At 37.1% G+C, this 23,579-nt stretch overlaps 1 protein-coding gene across 6 annotated transcripts in view; it reads right to left on the bottom strand.

Annotated features, from left to right (window-relative positions):
* CCSER2 (coiled-coil serine rich protein 2) overlaps positions 1 to 23,579 on the bottom strand; it is a 195,057-nt gene that overhangs the window by 75,116 nt on the left and 96,362 nt on the right. For all 6 annotated transcript variants that reach the window (XM_058436444.1, XM_032141618.2, XM_032141628.2 and 3 more), the window contains exons 5-6: positions 19,005 to 19,167; positions 5,010 to 5,205 (exon numbers count right to left, since the gene is read on the bottom strand). In XM_058436444.1, coding sequence (XP_058292427.1) covers positions 5,010 to 5,205; positions 19,005 to 19,167 — 359 coding nt within the window. The remainder of the gene's footprint in view (positions 1 to 5,009; positions 5,206 to 19,004; positions 19,168 to 23,579) is intronic.

Raw genomic sequence — 23,579 nt, 5'->3', positions numbered from 1 at the left:
GACAACCTGCCCTAAATCTATCTATCTCTTCTGCCTCTTCTCTAGCATCCTACATTTTTTTTTATTATTATTATACTTTAACTTCTGGGATACATGTGCAGAACGTGCAGGTTTGTTACACTGGTATACATGTGCCATAGTGGTTTGCTACACCCATTGACCTGTCATCTACGTTAGGTATTTCTCCTAACGCTATCCCCCCCACCAGCCCCCTACCCCCGACAGGCCCTGGTGTGTGATGTTCCCCTCCCTGTGTCCATGTGTTCTCATTGTTCAACTCCCACTTATGAGTAAGAACATGCAGTGTTTGGTTTTCTGTTCCAGTATTAGCTTGCTAAGAATGATGGTTTCCAGCTTCATCCATGTCCCTGCAAAGGACATGAACTCATCCTTTTTTGTGGCTGTACATTTTTTTTCTTGTAAATCTGTTTAAGTTCCTTGTATATTCTGGATATTAGACCTTTGTCAGATGGATAGATTGCAAAAATTTTCTCCCATTCTGTAGGTTGCCTCTTCACTCTGATGGTAGTTTCTTTTGCTGTGCAGAAGTTCTTTAGTTTAATTAGATCCCATTTGTCAATTTTGGCTTTTGCTGCCATCGCTTTTGGTGTTTTAGTCATGAAGTCTTTGCCCATGTCTATGTCCTGAATGGTATTTCCTAGGTTTTCTTCTAGAGTTTTTAAGGTTTTAGGTCTTATAATTAAGTCTTTAACCTATCTTGAATTAATTTTTGTATAAGGTGTAAGGAATGGGTCCAGTTTCAGTTTTCTGCATATGGCTAGCCAGTTTTCCCAACAGCATTTATTAAATAGGGAATGCTTTCCCCATTGCTTGCTTTTGTCAGGTTTGTCAAAGATCAGATGGTTGTAGATGTGTGGCATTATTTCTGAGGCCTCTGTTCTGTTCCATTGGTCTATATATCTGTTTTGGTACCAGTACCATGCTGTTACTGTAGCCTTGTAGTATAGTTTGAAGTCAGGCAGCGTGAGCATCTTACATTTTTAACATATCCAGTTAATTAACTGATCACTGGATAAGACACATACTTTTTAAAAAAACCTTTTTTCCCCCCAGAAACAATAATGCATGGAGAATTAGAAATGAGAAAACAGATTTTTTAAAAAACACACAAAAAAGAAATTACATTCTCACCATCCAGGAATCATCACTAGTAACACCTTAGAGCATATCCCTCTGGAGAAATACACAGATGTAGATACAGATAGATAAATGATTATAATGTATATCACAGCCTTATAACCTACTTTTTTCAGTCAACAATCTCCCCTTTCCATTTTAGTAAATTTCCATCTCATCTAATATACAGGCCATATTCAAATTTCCCCAACTAATCCAAAATGTCCTTTATAGCTGATCTGTCCAAATCAATATACAATTCAAAATTTCACACCATATCTACTGGTCCTTTACATTTCTTTTAATGTAGCACCATCACCTTTCCCCACCATCTTTTAAAGACACTAAGAAGCCAAAGAGATCTCACTACTTTTCCTACTGAATGTCCAACCTTCTGAATTTGTCTTCTTCTCATTCTTTTATCACCCATTTTGCCAGAAAGAGAAAAACATACATTTATGACCCCTTAAGGTTAAAAATGTGGGAATGAATTGAAAGTCTGTGTAAGAAACGAACATTTGGCTGGGCGTGGTGGTTCACGCCTGTAATCCCAGCACTTTGGGAGGCTGAGGTGGGCAGATCACAAGGTCATGAGATCGAGACCATCCTGGCTAACACGGTGAAACCCTGTCTCTACTAAAAATACAAAAAATTAGCCGGGCGTGGTAGTGGGCGCCTGTAGTCCCAGCTACTAGGGAAGCTGAGGCAGGAGAATGGCATGAACCCAGGAGGCGGAGTTTGCAGCGAGCCGAGATTGCGCCATTGCACTCCAGCCTGTGAGACAGCGAGACTTCATTTCAAAAAAAAAAAAAAAAGAAACAAACATTTTCCCAGTCTTCTACTTTATTCCCAGCATAAAATCAGGTTTCTTCTTTGGATAAATTACAACCACCTCAGAAGGAAAAACCCTTCACTCAGTAGATGCTGAGGGTCCACTGATATCCATACAATGCCATCAAGTAAAACCAGCCAGTTGACAAGCCTGGCCCATGTACAAAGTCCTGAATAAACAACAAAGAATCATTATAAATTTGAAGAAATATTCCAGAAGAAAGAGAAATCAAAATAAGCATAAAGAACAAAATGACCATTTAAAAAGAGAAAGAATACAGGGAACCAAAGAATTCTCAATAAAATGAAACAAAACAAACAGAAACTCTCTACCTACCATAGTTCCTGAAAGAACAGTTGAATGATATGAATAAGGAATAGTATACACAAAAGTTCTTGGAAATTGAAAATATGATTGCCAAGATAAACAGTTAAATAAAAATAGACAGCTGGAATATCAAGTAGAGAAAATATACCAGGAAACATAACCAAACCCAAAGAAAAAGAAAAATGTATAACAAAAAATAAAAAGGTGAGGAGATTCAATTCAGAAATTCTAGTTTCTGATTACTAAAGATTCCAGAAAGATAACAGATAAAATAAAGGAAAGAGAATAATCATAGAAATAACAAGAACATTTCACAATACATTAATCTCCAAAGAGCCTACTAACTGCCAAAACATCAAGCGGAAAACAACCAACCAACTACCACAAAACTCAAGTCCAAGGACATTACTGTGAAACTGCAGAATGCCAGAAATAAAAGATTAAAAATATTCCAGAGATAAAAACAGGCAAAACACAATGTACAACGGATCAGAATGTAGTAGACCATTCAATGGCTAAATAAGATCCTAGAAAAGCAATGCCCTCAAATTTCTAAGGGAAAACTCTCTTCTATTACAACAAAACTTTTTCATACCAACCAAACTTATTAATATCAATCAAATGCGAGACCAGGATAAAGAGATTTTCAGTAATGAAGTAACTAAAACAGTGTGCCATTCATTAATCCTCTCTTAGGAAGTAAATTAAAGATATATTCCAGCAAAGTGAGAGAATAAACTAGGAAGAAAGAAGACATGCTATCGAAAGAATGGATCCAGTCCCAGATTATGGCAAAAGTTAAGTCCCTGCATGACAGCTCTAGAGAAGCTTTGGACAGTAACCTGTTCAGATGAGAACAGGTTGACTGAGGTGGGGAGGGGGCCAGACATACTGTTTTTTCATTAAGCCTTTGAATAGTATATGAATTTTTTTGAAAACTATATATACGTATCACATTGATTTTTTTTAATTCAGTCACATTAGAAACAAATTTAAAGAGGCAATGACATGAAATTTTGAACTCAGTCATCTTTTAACTTCTATCAGCATTTGGGAAACTTTAAAGATGACCTAAAAAGATTTTGCAATTTTCTTCTCATAATTTTGCTGCCATAACATAAACAAAAAATAAGGTCAATTTTACCCGTGTGTAGTACCTAAGATTTCAGAGGCCACAATGACAGAAAAGAACCATTAAGAGATTTACAACTTTACACAAACAACCTCAAAAAACACTTTTTTATTTTTATGGTACCAATCATTGGTTACCAATTCACCTACTACTACCTGAATTATGCTACTTCTTTCATTATTAGAGGTGGCCTGGTCTTATTAGCTGCTATTTAGTCATGCTTCATGATTCAGGGCAAAACACCCAAACACAAAAGTTGGTACGTGGTATAGCTAGTACAATGACTGGCTCACAGTGGATATTTGACATATTTTACCTATTTCCCACCATTCCCTACCACCTCTTCCTTTTGACACTAAAACTCCTAATCAAAAAATCATCTCCCCAGACCAGCCAACAGAAAAACACTGTATACCAATGCCTGTTTTCTAGTTACAGTTGAACAAGGCTGTAAGCTCAATGTCTGGATAATTCAATCATATAATTTATTTCTGCCTCAAGAGAAGTTGAACAATCTCATATCCAAAAAGGATTCTCCACTCTTTTGTTCCTTAGCTCAGAAAAGTTTCCTTTCGAAACAGTAGTCAAATATCCACAAGAATGGAGAGGAGTAGTACAGAAGATCCCTAACTGAGTAACAGAAAACAATTTACCTGACTTTAACAGAATATTTACATTAACCATCATTTCTAACACAGGAGCCAAATTTCACTTCAACTAGCCTTTCATGTGCATATACCGCGTGTTTTGTTTTGATGGCCACCAGGAATTCTAAGACAGAAAGCAAACAGCAACAGGGAAGTCAGGCTGTTCTTTCTTAACTGTAGTTTTAAGCTAAAGCTGGCTATTCTACAAAGTACAAATACAGATTTAAAACCAAACGAAAGGTATCTATGACTTAAAATTAGTATTTTATTCCTTGATTTTCTGCTATACATCTGACCTTGTCTGTAAGTGCTAAAACAAAGTAAATACCACTGAATCAGATGCCAGGATCCAACATCAGGTTATCCTGTGACTTTGGACAAGTGACATCACTGCTATGAGTCTAGATTTTCTCAAAAAAAAAAAAAAAAAAAAGAAAGAAAGAAAAGAAAAGAAAAAAAAAAACAGGAGAAGATTAAATTTGAAAATCCCAAACAAAAACTGAATTATGTAACTATCATTACGTAAAGCAAAAATTGTTGTTTCTTATTTGTCACTTAGCTCAAATCATAGTAGCAGCCACTGAATACTGAATGCCTATGTTTCAGGCATTGGATTAGCCAATTTACAACTATTATTTCTAATTCTCTCAACAACCTTATAATGTAGGTATTATGAAAATGAAGAAACAGAAGCAGAGATTGGCTTATCAAATATCACACAACTCACAAATACCAGGGACTGTGTAATGAGACCTCATGCAATATCCCATAGGTTTTTTCCACAAAACTTTCTACTATATACTATTTACAAGCATTATTCCACAGAAATCTAAAAAGACATGAGAAACCCAAGTAACTATTTTTTAAAAAAAACTAAAGTCAATCCATTTTGCAATTCAAAATATCAGAGCTGGAATGTTCATTATGTACTCACCTGATGCAGGAGACGTTTCAGTTTGAGTAACTGAGTTTTTACAGCAGTGCAATCCTGAACCATGTGCCGAAGGGTCATCTCATCCAGTATCACTGTATTTTCTGGTACATCAACAAACATCTTCTGAGCCTGGAAAAAGGGCATCCCTCCATAGCTTTCAAAATGACCCAAAGGAGATTCTCTATACGGAGAGCCTCTGGAAGGGCAGGGAAGAAGGTGGAGGGAAAAGATATACAATACAATTTCAGAAAGAAATAAAGATAATGAAATTATTGCAGTGATTATTACAAATCACTTATCATTATCACCATGGCTCTGACTTGCACTCACCTCAGTCACTGATGTGTTTCCACAAAAGGCATCAGCTCTAGTTTATTAAAACAATTATCTTCTGTATCCCCCATCCTTTGTGTATTTTACATACTGGAAGAATAAACCTTTAGGCACCGGAATAGAAACAATACTCTGGAAAGACTTTATCTGAAAAAGTTAAACTTATTCTCCTTTTCTGCACTGACTGTTGTTCATTAGTTTTTAACTTTGTTTAACTTCTTAAATTGCACACCTTTTTAAGCCCCATAACGATGCTACCAACATTAACTCTCAGTTTGTATACACCCTTGGACTCCATTTCTTGAAAGTCCCAACAGGCAGTTAAGACAAATTTTTTGTTTTTATATTACTAGTAAAGCATGTTTTCCAATAAAGGTTACTTAAGCTTTTGTAAAAGTTTTATATATACCTCATATTTCCTAATCTTACAGTGCATTAAAAAAAATCTACTCTCGGTGAAACCTTGTCCCTACTAAAAATACAAAAAATTAGCCAGGCGTGGTGGCACGTGCCTGTAATCCTAGATACTTGGGAGGCTAATGCAGGAGAATCCCTTGATCCCGGGAGGCGGAGGTTGCAGTGAGCCAAGATCGCGCCACTACACTCCAAGCTGGGCAACAGAGCGAGAGCCCGCATCGCCAAGTCAATCCTAAGCCAAAAGAACAAAGCTGGAGGCATCACGCTACCTGACTTTAAACTATACTACAAGGCTACAGTAACCAAAACAGCATGGTACTGGTACCACAACAGAGACATAGATCAATGGAACAGAACAGAGCCCTCAGAAATGACGCCGCATAGCTACAACTATCTGATCTTTGACAAACCTGACAAAAACAAGAAATGGGGAAAGGATTCCCTATTTAATAAATGGTGCTGGGAAAACTGGCTAGCCATATGTAGAAAGCTGAAACTGGATCCCTTCCTTACACCTTATACAAAAATTAATTCAAGATGGATTAAAGACTTATATGTTAGACCTAAAACCATTAAAATCCTACAAGAAAACCTAGGCAATACCATTCAGGACATAGGCGTGGGCAAAGACTTCATGTCTAAAACACCAAAAGCAATGGCAACAAAAGCAAAAATTGACAAATGGGATCTAATTAAACTAAAGAGCTTCTGCACAGCAAAAGAAACTATCATCAGAGTGAACAGGCAACCTACAGAATGGGAGAAAATTTTCGCAACCTACTCATCTGACAAAGGGCTAATATCCAGAATCTACAATGAACTCAAACAAATTTACAAGAAAAAAACAAACAACCCCATCAAAAAGTGGGCAGAGGACATGAACAGACACTTTTCAAAAGAAGACATTTATGCAGCCAAAAAACACATGAAGAAATGCTCATCATCACTGGCCATCAGAGAAATGCAAATCAAAACCACAGTGAGATACCATCTCACACCAGTTAGAATGGCCATCATTAAAAAATCAGGAAACAATAGGTGCTGGAGAGGATGTGGAGAAATAGGAACACTTTTACACTGTTGGTGGGACTGTAAACTAGTTCAACCATTGTGGAAGTCAGTGTGGCGATTCCTCAGGGATCTCGAACTAGAAATACCATTTGACCCAGCCATCCCATTACTGGGTATATACCCAAAGGACTATAAATCATGCTGCTATAAAGACACATGCACACGTATGTTTATTGCAGCACTATTCACAATAGCAAAGAGTTGGAACCAACCCAAATGTCCAACAACGATAGACTGGATTAAGAAAATGTGGCACATATACACCATGGAATACTATGCAGCCATAAAAAATGATGAGTTCGTGTCCTTTGTAGGGACATGGATGAAACTGGAAAACATCATTCTCAGTAAACTATCGCAAGGACAAAAAACCAAACACCGCATGTTCTCACTCATAGGTGGGAATTGAACAATGAGAACTCATGGACACAGGAAGGGGAACATCACACTCCGGGGACTGTTGTGGGGTGGGGGGAGGGGGGAGGGACAGCATTAGGAGATACACCTAATGCTAAATGACGAGTTAATGGGTGCAGGAAATCAACATGGCACATGGATACATATGTAACAAACCTGCACATTGTGTACATGTACCCTAAAACCCTAAAAAGAATATGTCAACCACATTAAAGTATATGGGATGAGTGAAAAAAAAAAAAAAAATTACCAAGTGGTGGATCACCACTCCCTGTAACTAGATAAATCTACTCTAAAATTTTTTACACTTCCCTTCAGTTTCATACAATAACATACATGCTGAATAAGGAAAAAAATAAAAGTAATGTGTTTCATGGGAGTAAAAAGCAAAATATTTTAACCAGAAGTCATAGTTATAGCAATTTAAAAATTGCTACCTTAATTCCAGTTGGTTCTTAAATTGTGACGAGAACTTTTTTTTTTTTTTTGAGACAGAGTCTTGCTCAGTCACCCAGGCTGGACTGCAATGGTACGATCTTGGCTCATTGTAACCTCTGCCTCCGGAGTTCAAGCGATTCTCCTGCCTCAACCTCCTGAGTAGCTGGGATTACAGGCACCCACCATCATGCCTGACTAATTTTTGTATTTTTGTAGAGAGGGGGTTTCACCATGTTGGCCAGGCTGGTCTTGAACTTCTGACCTCAGGTGATCCACCCGCCTTGGCCTTCCAAAGTTCTGGGATTACAGGTGTGAGCCACCATGCCCGGCCGAGAACTTCTAATATATGTGAAATCGCACTCGCTGTCTGTGTGTGTGTGTGTGTGTGTGTGTGTGTGTGTGTGTATTTGGTTGGCTAGTCAGTAAGTAGAGACGGGTTGCTCAGGCTGGTCTTGAACTTCTAGCAAAATTTCAATAAATAAGACATTGAAAAAATATTATCTCCAATATAATAGCTATTTTAAAATCAAGATTAAAGTTAAATTCATAATGCATTAAGTGTGCAAAAATTCCAACACATTAAATTTCAACCATATTGAAATCGTAGAAATATGGGTTCTACCAAATTTTCTAGCTTTTAACAAATATTCCCAAATCTCTGAATTCTCAAATATTCAGTATGAGGTTGATTTTTACAAGATCATTTTTCTCTGAAACTACTTCTCATTAAGTACTTCAGGCCCAACTTTCTTTTAACCCAAGAAAAAGATTTTTAGAAATTTTCAAACTGTTGATCTTACGATGCCACAGACAGCCTGAATCCTATTTATTCTTCAACTTCTTCCCTCACCACACCTTCCTCCCGCAGAGTGACTTCCTTTTTTTTTTGAGACGGAGTCTCACTCTGTCCCCCAGGCTGGAGTGCAGTGGTGTGATCTCGGCTCACTGCAAGCTCTGCCTCGGGGGTTCACGCCATTCCTCTGCCTCAGCCTCCCAAGGAGCTGGGACTACAGGCGCCCACTACCACGCCCGGCTAATTTTTTGTATTTTTAATAGAGATGGGGTTTCACCGTGTTAGCCAGGATGGTCTCGATCTCCTGACCTCGTGATCCGCCCAGCTCGGCCTCCCAAAGTGCTGGGATTACAGGCGTGAGCCACCGCGCCCGGCCCAGAGTGACTTCTTAATTCATACCTAATTACCTGAGATTCCCAAAGCATGCTACAATCTCATCTCCAAACCCACAACCTCTGAGTAGTCTTTGCCATTCTCTCCATTCTGCCCTCCACTGTGCACACTTGATCTAGATAATTCCTCTTCATCTTAAATCAGCTGACACTACTTCAGAGAACACTTCCTTAAATCCCCTAAGGCAGGACTTGGCACTTCCACAGGTGTTTTTATAGAGATCTGTACTGAGTCCCATTATAGTATTTATTACAGTATACTTTGTTTGCAATTCAGGCCAAATTATAAACTCCATGAAGGAATGAACTGTGTACTCTTTTCCTTTGCATCTGAGTTCGGTTTTCTAGTTTATTTATTTATTTATTATTATTATTATTATTATTATTTTGCACTGAATGGGTAAGGAACATGTATTTTAACCACTAGAATTTTTTTTAAAAGCTTGTATCTCCGAGATTCTAAAATTCTGTAGCTGTCACATGACAAAAGCACTGCTTTAGAACTATAATCTGAATAGTTAATAATCAAATTAAAAGGTACTTCTTATTTTGCCAAGTGAGAGAGCATTAGAAAGGGAATATACTGAAGGAGACTGGTTTGCAGGCTATACCATGAGAATCAGGTATGGTATATGGACATATATTGACATAAATGTGATCCAAATGCATGGGACTAATAAATTTAAAATGTTTTAAGGAAGAGTCAACAAGTCTTGTTCACTAACTGAAACAAAGAACTGACATCTAGAAAAGCCACAATAGCCAGCTCTCACCTCAGATTTAGGTTTAAATCCTATCTGACAGTAACTAGCTGTTGAAAATATTTATTATCTTTGGGTCATAGTTTCTTCAACTCTCAATGTTCTCTACTGCTCACTGAACAAAGTTTATATGCCTTAGGTTGCATTTCAAATACCTCCAACCATGAGATTCAAAATTAACCCTGTATTTTCTCTTAGTACTGAAATCCTACTTTCTTCAGAAGACCTTCCTGATCCCCTCAACTAGATAAAACTATCATTTTATGATCCTTAATTTGTTTCACAGCATAAACTAAAGAAACCTATGTACTTTTCAACTCTAATTGGATTGTAAGCCCTTTGAAAACAGAGCCATATCTTATTCATTTTAATATTATCTGCACAGATCATTTGAGTCCAAATTCAGCTGCCACTTACTAGCTACACAACACACAGGGCAAGTTACCAAATCCCTCTATGCTTCATTTCCTAATCTATGAAATGGGCAAAATAACAATACTTGTCTTCTTAGGTTAGTATAAGACTTAAATGAGGTAATATATGTTAAAGTGCTTGGACTAATACATAATATATAGTAAATATTAAATAAAAATGACTTACTATCATATTAAGTTTCCAACCTCTTTATCTTGAAACATTTCTTCAAATAGAAGTATCAAAAGAATACTACAATGAACAACAACATACCCTTCACCTATATTTACCAACTGTTAAAATATTGATACATTTGCTTTGCATCTATGTATTTGTTGCTAAACCATCTGACAATAAATTAAAAGTGACATAAAATCCCACTGGGAGAAACACATGAAGTTTTCTGGGGGAAAAAATCAATATAACAGAGAAATCTAAGAGACAGAAAGAGGCAAAGATGGAACAGAAAGCAAATATATAACAGGGATTATTTTCAGAAAATAAAAGGAGACTATGAAGATAGGAGGGAGTGGGAACATAAGACAGAAAGATAATGAAGATTTTAATCTCAGAATTTGAGATTTCAGATTCTGAGAAGATGACGCAGTTTCCACATTAAAAAATAAATCTCAGAATGGGAGGTAAAATCACTCTCTAAGACTAAAGACACAAATCCAGGGGCAAATGTGTAAGAAGGGTAATAAAAAATAAGAGATGAAGGGGGAATTACTGGCCATAATCCCCCACATTAAGTTGATAAATTTGTACTTCTGTATAAATTTTAACATTCATGAATTTCTAACAGAAACTCCGGTAGTGAAAGTAACACGAAGACTGCAAAGCTGCTGTGGCATGAACACACTAGGATGCTAGTAGCCATGTGTTAGTGAAGTGAGATCTTATGTGCCCGATCATAGCCCAGGCAGGCAAGTAAATATGAAGAAATGAACCATTAGAGATATGGGTGAAGGCAAAAATGAGTTCAGTGGTTTCAAAGGCATGAGAAATGAAAGCTCACTGTCTCCAATATTATCTATCCTTGTTCTTTAAGTGCTGCCAATAAAATCAACAAGACAAAAAAAATGATGCAAACTAGAGAAAAGAATCTTGAAGAGAGAACCTTCTTTACCCACTTAAACATACAGTAGCAGAACCTGATATTAAACCCACAAGCATACAAATCATTGCTGCATAATTATTTAATGCAGTTTTAAAGGAATTTCTCCAAATTCTATGGCTATACCCATATACTTACAAATAACTTTATTCTTCCCACTCCCAACGGAACTTCTTGATTACTAAGATGTGTGATTTCGTGCTAATCTAAAAGTTTGTGATTCATAGGTTAGACTGGCAAGTGCGGATGTTTGTACATCTGTGTGTGTGCGTGTGTGTGTGTACGTGTGTGGGGTGGGGAGATTTTTCTTCTTCATTTCTTATGTAACCTGAGTCACAGTTTTGATTTTATAAAATCATTAGTGTTTCATCACCATTACTAAAAACTTTATACTAAAAGTTAAACGTACGTATTTTTATGTTTGTGGTAACATTTTAACACAATCCCAATCAAAATTTCAGCAAGTTATTTTGAGGCTATTGGCAAGGCGATTCTAAATTTTTTATTAGAACAGGCAAAAGACCCAAAACACCCAAAACAATATTGAAGAAAAAGAAAGTTGAAGGCCTAACACTACTCAACTTCAAGACTTACTATACAAAGCTACAGTCATCAAAATGACATGTGTGGTATTGGCAAAAGAACCGACATATCAACTGAATACAACAGAGAGCTCAGAAATAGACCCATATATACATAGTCAATTGATCTCTGACAAAGGAGCAAAGGCAATTCAAAACAGAGTATAAAAGATAGTCTTTTCAACAAATGAGACTAGAACTGGACATCTACAAACAAAAAGAATGACTTTAAATTATCCACAAAAATTAAGTCAAAATGAATCAAAGGCCTAAATGCAAAATGCGAAACTATAAAATTCGTATAATATGAAAAGGGAGAAAATCTAGGTGACTTTGGATTTGGCAATGAGTTTTTTGGATACAATATGAAAAGTGCAACCCAAGAAAGAACAAATGGATGTTGGAAATGTTAAAAGTTTTTGAAAATCTGTCCTGCAAAACGTACTATCAAGAGAATAAGCCACAGACTGGAAGATATTATTTGCAAAACATATATCTGATAAAGGATTAGTATCTAAAATATAAAAAGAACTCTTAAAACTCAACAAGAGAATAAATAACCCAATTTTAAAATGGGCAAATAGCTAGAGGCCATTATTCTAAGCGAATTAACGCTGGAAGAGAAAACCAAACACCACATGTTCTCACTTATAAGTGGGAGCTAAACATTGTACTCACAGACATAACAATGGTAACACAGACACTGGGGACTACTAGACAGGGGAGGGAAAGAGGAGCAAGGGCTGAAAAATTGTTGGATACTATGCTCACTACCTGGGTGAAGGGATCATCTATATTCCAAACCTCAGTATCACACAATATATCCATGTATATGTGACACAAACCTGCATATGTACCCACTGAATCTAAAGTAAAAGTTGAAATTATAAAAAATAAAATAAAAATGAGCAAAGATCTGAACAGACACATCACCAAAGAAGATATATAGACGGCAAATAAGCATGTGAGAAAATGTTCAACATCATTTATCATTAGAGAACTGCAAATTAAAACAACATTGAAATACCACTACATACCTAATGGTTAATGTCCAAAGCATAGTACCAAATGCTGATGAGGATATGGAGCAGCAACAGCTCTCATTCATTGCTGGTGGAAACGCAAAAGGGTAAAGCAACTTTGGAAGACAGTTTGGCAGTTTCCTACCAAATTAAACATATGCTTCCCATATGACCCAGCAATAGTGCTCCTTGATATTTACCAAAATGAGGTGAAAAATGTACGCCCATGCAAAAATCTGTATATAAATGTTTATAGCAGTTTTATTAATAATTGTTAAAACTTGGAAGCAACCAAGATGTTTTTCAGTAAGTAAATGAATAAACAAACTGTAGTACAGCCATACAACGAATTATTGTTCAGTAATGTTTTTTTGAGACAGGGTCTCTCTCTGTTGTCCAGGCTGGAGAGTGGGGTGATTTCGGCTCACTGCAGCCTCAACCTCCCGGGCTTAAGTGATCCCCCTACCTCAGCCTCCCGAGTAGATGGGACTATAGACACGTGCCACCACACCCAGCTAATTTTTTTGATTTTTTTGTCAAGACGAGGACTCAATATGTGCCCAGGTTGTTCCTGAACTCCTGAACTCAAGCTATCCTGCCTTGGCCTCTCAAAGTGCTGAGACTGCAGGCATGAGCCACTGCACCGGGCCAATTTTTTTTTTTTAATGAGGTATCAAGCCACAAAAATACGTAGAGGAATCTTACATGTATTTTGGTAAGTGAAAGAAGCCAATCTGAAAAGACTATCTACTCTCTGATTATAGCTCTCTGGCATTCTGGAAAAGGCAAAACTGTAGAAACAGCAAAAAGATCAGTATTTACCAGGAGTTCAGGAAAAGAAAGGAGGGATGAATAAGTGGAACACACAGAATTTGAAGGGTAGTGAAACTATTCTGTATGATACTATAATGGTATGGCATTATACATTTGTCAAGGCCCATAAGATATACAAAACAGAGTGAACGTTAATATAAACTATGAATTTTAGTAAATAATAAAATATGAATATTGACTCATCAATTATAATACAATCATGCAAGATGTTAATCATAGGAGAAACTATCTAACGGAATGTGAGAAAGCATATGAGAACTCTATTTTTGCTCAATTTTTCTGTAAACCCAAAGCTGCTCTAAAAAATAAAATCTATTAGTTAAAAAAAAGAAAGAAAAATAAAGCATGACAAATGAAGAGAAACACTGCCAGAATAACAGAGATTTCTAAAACTCCATTCCTCCATTAAAGTACTAAGAACACTGGCAAATTTGTCAAAATCAACTTGTTCAGAACTCTAGAAATCAGCCAAATGCTTACAACAACTAGGGAGCATTTAATCAACAAAAACTGCTGAATCTCAGAGAAACAGCAAGCTCTGTGGCATTTTAATTTATCCAATAGCCACGCCCATCTCCTTACCTTTGTGGTAGCTTGAGAACCAAAAGTATTACAACAAGCATGGCAGCTGTGAAATCTAGCAGTCACTAGAGATTGGGGGACAAAATGGGTTTAGAACTCTCCAAAAAGCACCACTCCCAAAGAACTGCTATGATTTGATCTCTCTGGCTGCTCCCTAGAAAAAGCCCATTCTCAGGAGTTGGCATGAGCTGATTCAAAGCTTGTTCGGTAATTCCCTTATCCCTAGTGCATTGCTTAAAATCTCAGCTGCCTGAAATGGCAATATCTTGAAATGGGACAAACAAGAAGCTGACCAAAAATCATAAAAGGAAAACCTGAGGAAAGAAATGTCCACAAGAGGCTTTGAAATGCTCCAATATAGTCTTGGGAATACAGAAGAACATATACATGTATAGGCTGTGTACGTACATGCCAAGGAAATACCAGAGAATTCCCTCATCTTCCACCTTTGGCTGACTTTGAAACTCTGAACAAGCAGGAAGTGAAGGCCAAGGCAGAGCTGCAAACTACTTACGGGACTGCAGGTGTGCCTAAGCTGCAAACTACTTACAGGTGCTGCAGGTGTGCCTAAGCAAACACACAGAGCCCCCTGGTGGAGGCTGGGAGACTTATTAGTTCAAGGCATTCAATGAAATCTCCATCCAACCATTAGCTGACCACTAATCAAACCAAGCAAAGACATCAAATATTTTTTTAAAATACAGACTTTTTATAGAATCTGTCTAGAAAAGTCAGTAAACAACCACAAAAAACACAACAACAAATCCTAGCCAGGGAGAAATATGATTTAAGTAGTTTTCACGTTATTTGTATTTATTTTTTCAAATTTTTTGTGACAAGCAAGGAATGATGCTAATACATTCCCTTAGTTAAGTGGCCAGAGCGAAGTGGGGAGGGGCAGAAAGAACGTAACTAATGACCAAACATGTCCCAAATTTGATGAAAAACATTAATCTGCATATCTAGGAGGCTCAACAAACTACATACATGATAAACTAAGAGAGGCACATTATAATTTTAACTGTTGAAAGCCAAAGAAAAAGTGAAAATCCTTAATGCAGAAAAAAAGCGGGGGGGCGGGGCAGGGGGACTCATCATGTGGAAGACACACTCAGTAACATTAACAGCTGATTTTTCATCAGAAAGCATGGGGGCTGAAATATTACAAGGAACACTGCCAACCAAGAAGTCTACATCTGGCAAAACTATCCTTCAAAATAAAAGAGAAATTAAGACATTCCAAGATAAACAAAAACAAAGAATTTATTGCTAACACACCTTCCCTACAAGATACAGTGAAGTTGGAGACTTGAACATCTCACTTTCAATAATGGACAGAACAATTACAGATATATAAGAAAGCAGAAGATTTAAGCAATATTATAAACCAACAAGACCAAAAAGACATCTACAGAATATCTATAAAAATTAAATTAGCAATCAAAAAAACTGCCACAAAAAAAAGCCCAGGCCCAAATAACTTCACTGGTCAATACTACAAAACATTCAAAGAAGAATTCACAAAAATCCTTCACAAACTCTTCCCAAAAGTAGAAGTGAAAGGAATACTTCCCAATTCAATCTGTATGGTCCTGATATCAAAACAAGACAAGGATATCTCAAGAAGAAAAGCAAAACAAAACTACAGACCAATATTTCTTAAGAATATGTATATACACACAAAAAAAATCTTCAACAAAATACTAGCAAACTGAATCACACAACATACCAACACAACACACAACATACCAAAGAATTATATACCATGACCAAGTGGACGTTTGCCAAGAAATGTAAGGTTGGTTCAACATCTGAAAAACAGTCAATGTATTACTCCACATTAGTAGAATGAAAGCAGAAAAAAAAGATTATCTCCATAGACACAGAAAAAGTAATTGACAAAATCCAACACCCTTTCATGATAAAAACACTCAACTATCCATGAATGGAAGGGAACTTCACACTGATAAAAGTCTCTTTTAAAATCCACAGCTAACATCACATTAACAGTAAAATGTTTAAAATATTTATTTTCCCCCTAATATCAGAAACAAGACACACCTATTGGCTTTCACCACTTCTACTCAACAGAGGTTGTAGCCATAGCAATTATGCAAAAGATAAAAAGAAATTTTTATCCAAAATGGAAAGGAAAAGGTAAAAACTATTGGCAGATAACATATCTTGTATATAGAAAATCGCACAGCTGGGGTCCCCAAGCCCCTAGCCAGGGACCAGTACGAGTCTGTGATCTGTTAGGAACCAGGCCGCACAGGAGGAGGTAAGCAGAGGGCATGCATGCAAGCATTACTGCTTATCTGACAGGAGCTCCACCTCCTGTCATATCAGCGGCAGCATTAGATTCTCATAGAAGCACGAACCCTATTGTGAGCTGCGCATGCAAGGGATCTAGGTTGAACACCCCTTATGAGAATCTAACTAATGCCTGATGATTTGACGTGGAAGAGTTTCATCCCAATCCCAAAACCATCCCCCAACCTCCCACCCACGGCCTGTGGAAAATTTGTCTTCCAGGAGACTGGTCCTTGGTGCCAAAAAGGTTGGAGACCACTGTCCTACAGGACTAAGCAAACAGAGGGTTAAATGACTCATGTACATGAACACTGCAGCCACTTAGGACTGCAGCAAAGCTTACAATAAAGAGGGAAAGTGGGCCAAGAGCCAAGCCTTTTGTAAGCTCCAGGTAGCCAGTAAAGAGTTGGTAACAGCCAAATGCCCTAAGTCTCAAAAAATGGGACTTAAAATCACTTCCTTTAGAAGTGACAATGAGAAATGAGGACAAAAACCCATCTCTAAACAGTGAAGTATTAGGGTGACTGGAAAATAAGAATCTTTGGTGTAAAAATGTTGCTGGGGAAGTAGTACATTTGGGAAAGAGCTAGGTTTCAGTTATGATTAGGAGAATGTAGGTAAAGAGATGAAGAATGTGAGTTTGCTAGGATATGAGAGAATTCCAGATAGCATATCAAAAGGTGTAGAAAAAAAGGAGGTCTGGGCAGAAAAGAAGAGAGGAAGATTAGGCCAGGTAAAAAGACAGAGCAGTATTACGATGAGAACATGAGTGGATGTATTAGTTCTCAACCACCAGTCTTCCCAACACCCCTGAGTTATGGATAAGGCATGATCCTGTAACTAATGACAATAATAATGGGAGTTAAGGGACAGAAGAAAGCGAAGCAACACTCAGGAAGTTTTAGAATGGAAATAGGACTTTTGCACATGCAATACTGAAAAGGCCCTGGGGCTAGTATACCCAAACCTTTCTAATATTAAGGCACAGAGAGAAATTAATAGTTTTAAGGCATGCTGGGGTAAGGCTCATCTTGGAGGAGGTTTCTTTTTGTACCACCCATCCCATAACTTGCTGAGGTGGATCTAGGTGTCTCAAAACCAGCACCAACACCCCAAAGATTCAGAGTTTCAATAAACGGATCAATCTATAACCATTCACAACAAATCAGTGTACCTCAGCCCAATTGTTGGGAAGTTCTATGCTAAGTCAAATTAGCAACCCCTAAGAATGCTGTGCATTTTTCCCTCCTCAGTAAGAATCACTCATGTGGATGATCCACACCATAGTCCCTTAAAATACACTAAGTAGAAGGGATTTGTGATCATATGTTTTGGAAAATGGCTACATATTATATCTTTTACCACCTTTTGAAAAACACAGTACTATATTTATACATAAAAGCACAATGGAGTCCACCATTGAAAAAATGTTTATCATCTATTCATTCTCATACTAATTTGACCAGGGACCCTCTCTTTTCTTACAACTGCTGACATCCAAGGAACACAGTTGTTTGAAAATGTTGCTTAACTTTTCTGACAAATTAATTCAGGAAAAAAACACATCGTTTATCTTATGCATACTGTATATGTTGTAATAAATTGAATTTTATTCTTTGCTTTTGCTGCAAAGAATCTTAGAATCAATTTTTTCCCTCACTTTAGGAACTACACAACTCCATGCTTTTCTTCCATTATTTCTTTAAACCCATTGTACTATTTGTATTGTAAATGTGCTCCAAAATGACCTGAAATCCCTGTGGAATGAGATAAGAAAGTGAAAAGAAAAAACTAGTAACTTCCATAGAGTGCCTACTGTAAACTAGACACTACTCTAGGCACTTTTATCCCTGATTCTCAAACACTGAGAGAAAGATATTATTAATTATGTTTTAAAGATAGTAAAGTGAAGTAGAGATGGTTTAAATAAACCATCTAAGCTTGCAAAGCTAATCTGCGCCAGGTCAGGTTTTGATCCCAGGTTTGAATGACTACGGAGCCTCATTACAAAATAAGATCTGATCAACTGAAAGACTATCCTCTACTTTGAAAAAAAAAATGACTAAATGGTACCTTCAGCACTAAACAGTACCTTCTTCTGTTTTTAATGGTATTTGTGGAATTTTTAAATTTTAACTTATTACATGAGCAAAAGACCAATCACTTGGCACTAATTTTAAATATTATTTAGAAAAACTATGAAATTTAACAAAGTTAACATTTAATTATTTCCAAATGACAGCTAGAAAACCATACCATAACTTGAAGTCCAAAAAGCAGATATAAATAGAGTATTTATATTTAAGATAAAACTAATGAAAAAACATTGGGCCAAAAAGAACAAATTAGACATATTATTCCAATTAGTACCACATAAAACTTGAAGTGCTTTTTGGTGCCTCTAAAAACAAACCAGACAAAAACAGGTTTTTTGAGGGTTGTGGGAAAGGGAGAATTATAATTCAAAATCAGAGGACAGCAAATGAAATCTAAGTCAGAACAGTACTTACCTGCTCAAGTCACTTTTTCCATGGTGATGATAGTGGTCAGGGTGGCTGAGGTGGTAATGCTCCTGTCCACTCCACCTCTGGGGTGGCCTTTTCCAAAAACCTTCCTGAGGCTGCCGAACATTTCTGTCTGGTCGGTCAAAGCGGTTCATATTGTCACACTCCACTAGACAGATTCAAAAGCAAAAGACTATAAACATGTACATACTCCATAAAAGTTGACTCTTACAGCTTGATAATTAAATGCTGTAAATAAAATAAAAATAATAGTTTAAAAATATCAGCCATTTACGCTAATCACAACACAATATCAAGATTTCTAAAAGCATAAGCAGTTCTTCTGGTGAAAACTGAACTTAATATTATTCAAAATGAAGTAAATTATAATACTTTTACATTATAGTCATATAAACAATTAACTGCCACACTGTTTTAAAACAGGCAAATTATCCTTGAAATCAACATTATACATTTTAAACACTCATAATCAGTTTTAGGTGGTTTTCATCACTGTCACAAGTTGGCTCTGATTTCAGAATGAAAATGACAGGAAACAGCAGATTTTTAAGAGAACTCATTCCTATAAAGGACTGCTACAATTAATTTTCACTGATCTCAAGAAGCACAAATTAACTTTTCATCACAAACAAATCACACTTTTAAAATTAAGCTCACATTTTCAGAAAGTAAGACGCTTCAATCTGCCTGCAGTAAGAGCTTGTTCAAAAAGTCTAAAATGCCACTGAAAACAAAGCCAGTACTTTGCAGCAACAAACAGTACACTCCCTTAAATCCAAATACCACAAAAACATGAAAAGAATCTCTTTGCAACACCCCAAGCTTCTTCACTTACCCAAATACTTTTTCCTCACATATCTGAGCACTCACTAAGAGAGTTACTTTGCACAAGGGAGACATTGTGTTACCGGCTGCCTACTCAGACATAGTTGCACCCAAGGCACTGCTGAACAGGCCTTCCTTCCTGCTCAAAACCCAGCCCTCCCTGTGGGAAGCAAGCCCAGTTTGCCCTGTGACTCCATCTTCACTCAGTGCTTACATAGCTACTGACTTAGGACGGTTACTAAAAATACTGCTAAACACTAACCCAAGCCACAAAACAGGAAAGGTTTCTCTAGTCTGAGAACTACTACATGAGAAAGTTCAAGTCCTGCATGTTCAGAATTCCTTGTAATAAAAAGCTATAAAAATCAACATAATCCCCATTAAAAAAAAAAAAACCTCGCTTATTTAAATTACTGTTTCACTGAACCAAAAACTTGAATTTGAAACATGACGAGTGTTTCATTACAGTATACCGGATAAAAACAAACTTTGGCATTCCAAAAAAGGATATTGTAGTTTAAAAAGTATAGATGTTCAGTTCTCATATATACTGAATTCATTTTAATGTATTTCCTCTAAATGTATAACAATTTAAAACATTTTTAAAAGGACACTGAAATTTTGTTTATATTCATTATAGTCACCTTGAGGAAGAAGAAATATACATTTAATAATGTGAAAAAAGATTTTTTGTTCATGTTTTAAAAGAAGCCTTACATTTGAACTTATTTCAATTTATTGTCATCTTACAGGAATAAACCAAGTTTTTTGTTTTTTTTTTTAAGTTCAGTTATAGAAAACTTCACAAATAAAGGCATGCTGACCATTATGTCCAAAAATGTCAGAAGTAGAAAATAAGATAGCAAAAGAAAATTTAAAGTAATCATTTCGAGAAGGTTTTTCTTTTTGTTTGAGACAGGGTCTCAATCTGTCACCCAGGATAGAGTATAGTGGTGCAATCATAGCTCACTGTAACCCCAAACTCCTTAGCTCAAGTGATCCTTCCACCTCAACCTCCAGAGCAGCTAGAACTACAGGGACGAGCCACCACGGAGAGTCTTTTTTTTTTGTTTTTTTTTGTTTGTTTGTTTTAGAGATGGGGTCTTATATATGCTGCCCAGGCTGGTCTCAAAATCCTGGCCTCAAGGGATTCTTCCACTTCAGCTTCCCAAAGTGCTGGGCTTACAGGCATGAATCACCATGCCCAGGCTTCAAGATTTAAAATTGCTTTTAGCTTAGTGCCTTTAGCAACATCATATATAAATTCATATTTGTACTATATTCATAGATTCAGTTAAGACCCAGTTAAGTATTTCTACATGGTATTAAAATGTTTCTTTAGTTTAAGTAACTCTATATAACGAAGGGATAATCTACATTTAACTGTTCTGAATTCATATTTTTCCTCAATTCAGGCAAGAGAAATTCCACTCACTCCCAAAGCAAGAAACATTGTCAAAAAAACCACTTGATAGGTTATTTGAATGGTATCAACACAGTCCACACAGAGGAAGAAGCAAGCAAATCGGGTGAATAGGCCAGGAGATGGGTTAAATATTGTGAGCAATTACAGTGTAGAAACTGATGTGGTGCTTTTGTATTTGCTAAAAGTTATAGGTTCCACATATAGACTCCAAATTGAGGAATCTTCATTGAAACTTGAACTCAAACATGGACATAATGGCAAGTAAGCATTGGAAGCAAACATTTGCCATAACCACAAAAGACTAATGTTCAAACTGAGACAAAGTGGGCTTAAACTCTAGAGAAATGACTGCTCCAAGATTCTGCAGGAAGTATCATGTTTAACTTCTCAAGGCATCCATCAATCACATGTTTATATATTTTAAAATGCTGCTAAGAAGATAATGTAGAATAACACTGCTGATGGTTTCTAAGAAAAGATTAAAGGTTCCCTGACAAAATAACTGAAACAATAGAGAAGAAAAGAGAAAGCAAACAAAATTACAAGACAGAGACAAATTCGGTTTCCAGAGACTTTTTTTTTTTTTTTTTTGAGATGAAGTCTAGCTCTGTTGCCCAGGCTGGAGTGCAGTGGCATGATCTTGCCTCACTGCAGCCTCCGCCTCCCAGGTTCAAACTATTCTCCTGCCTCAGCCTCCTGAGTAACTGAGATTACAGGCACACATCACCATGCCTGGCTAATTTTTTCTATTTTTAGTAGAGAAGGGGTTTCACCATGTTGACCAGGCTGGTCTTGAACCCCTGACCTCAAGTGATCCACATGCCTTGGCCTCCCAAGTGCTGGAATTACATGCGTGAGCCACCGCCCGACCCAGAGACTGATACATTTAAATTTAAAACAGAAAGAAAATAAGTCCCTCTGAATGTATTTAATACCACAGGGAATGATGGTGGCTTGTGGCAAACTAAAGAAAAAAACTGGTGAACTTCAAGGTATCCCAGTTCAAAAACCCAATGTGCTGATCACAACCAGATGCAGATGCAGGTGAGACTGGGCCCTAACTATGAGTTGAGAACCCCTGCTAGAGAAAACTATAGGCCTTCTGAAGGAAGTCTTTAGCATGAGATAAGAAATAAAGAAGAAAAAAGTATGATTAGCAAAGTATTCTGAGGGGGAAGTCAAGCACCAAATTTTCTGTTTTACCCTTAAGCTCAAAAATAAATTTCTCTAAATATTAAAGGACAACCTTACAAATGTTTTATTGATACAGGAACTAAAATATCAACCTTAGACCCCACAACTGTTAGCTTACACTCAGGGTCACCAAAACACTCAGGTGTGGATTTCTCTGTTGGGGATCAGAATATGATACTACAAAGTGTGGCACTTTGGCAAGGTGAGTACTTTGAACTGAGGGAAACTGGAAATGCCTCGGAGGCAAGGTCTTTCTGATCTTCCTATCCTCCTGTTTCCTGCCCTTCTTCCTTCTCCAAAGTGAGTTACAGAAACCAGAATTCCTCTCCCCAAGGCAGGTCATAGAAACTAAAAATTCTCTTCCTCAAAGGAAGCCCTAAAACCTAGAAAGGTCACTCATTCTCTTTTCCTTTCTTCCTTGAAGACCCTCATTCCAGAGGGTTTCTGCACCATACCTGGGAGGCAGGAATACTACAGAGAATCTGAACAGACAGGCCTTGCTGGGTCACCCTCCCCGCCCTCATTCTATCACCATTAGATCATAACCTTCTGTCCAATCACATTTCTATACAGCTATCCATTCTTTATCAAGCCTAAACATAAAATCAGAGTTTTCCCTGGGTCTTTGGGTCTTCATTTCTGAAGAATCCTGTGTCATGTACAATTTTGATTAAATAAATGTGTTCCACTTTTTTTGTTAACCTGTCTTTTGTTATAGGTGTGTCAGTCATGACCCTTAAGATGGTTGAGAAAAAGTATCATACTTTTCTGCCCCTACATTCTCTGATACGGTTTGGCTCTGTGTCCCCACCCAAATCTCACCTTGAATTGCAATAACCCCCATGTGTAAAGGGCAGGATCAGGTGGAGATAACTGAATCATGGGGGCAGTTTCCTCCATGATGTTCTTGTGATAGTGAGTTCTCATGAGATCTGATCGTTTTATAAGGGGCTTTTCCCTCTTTGCTCAGCACTTCTCTCTCCTGCTGCCATGTGAAGAAGGACATGTTTGCTCCCCCTTCCAGCATGACTGCAAGTTTCCTGAGGCCTCCCCAGCCATGCAGAACTGTAAGTCAACTAAACCTCTTTCCTGTATAAATTACCCAGTCTCAGGCA

The sequence above is a fragment of the Hylobates moloch genome, unplaced genomic scaffold (assembly GCF_009828535.3).
Source record: "Hylobates moloch isolate HMO894 unplaced genomic scaffold, HMol_V3 SCAFFOLD_3, whole genome shotgun sequence".
In the NCBI taxonomy this organism is placed as follows: Eukaryota; Metazoa; Chordata; class Mammalia; order Primates; family Hylobatidae; genus Hylobates; species Hylobates moloch.
The sequence above is the reverse complement of the archived record's forward strand: the minus strand, read 5'-3'. Positions and strand labels throughout refer to the sequence as shown.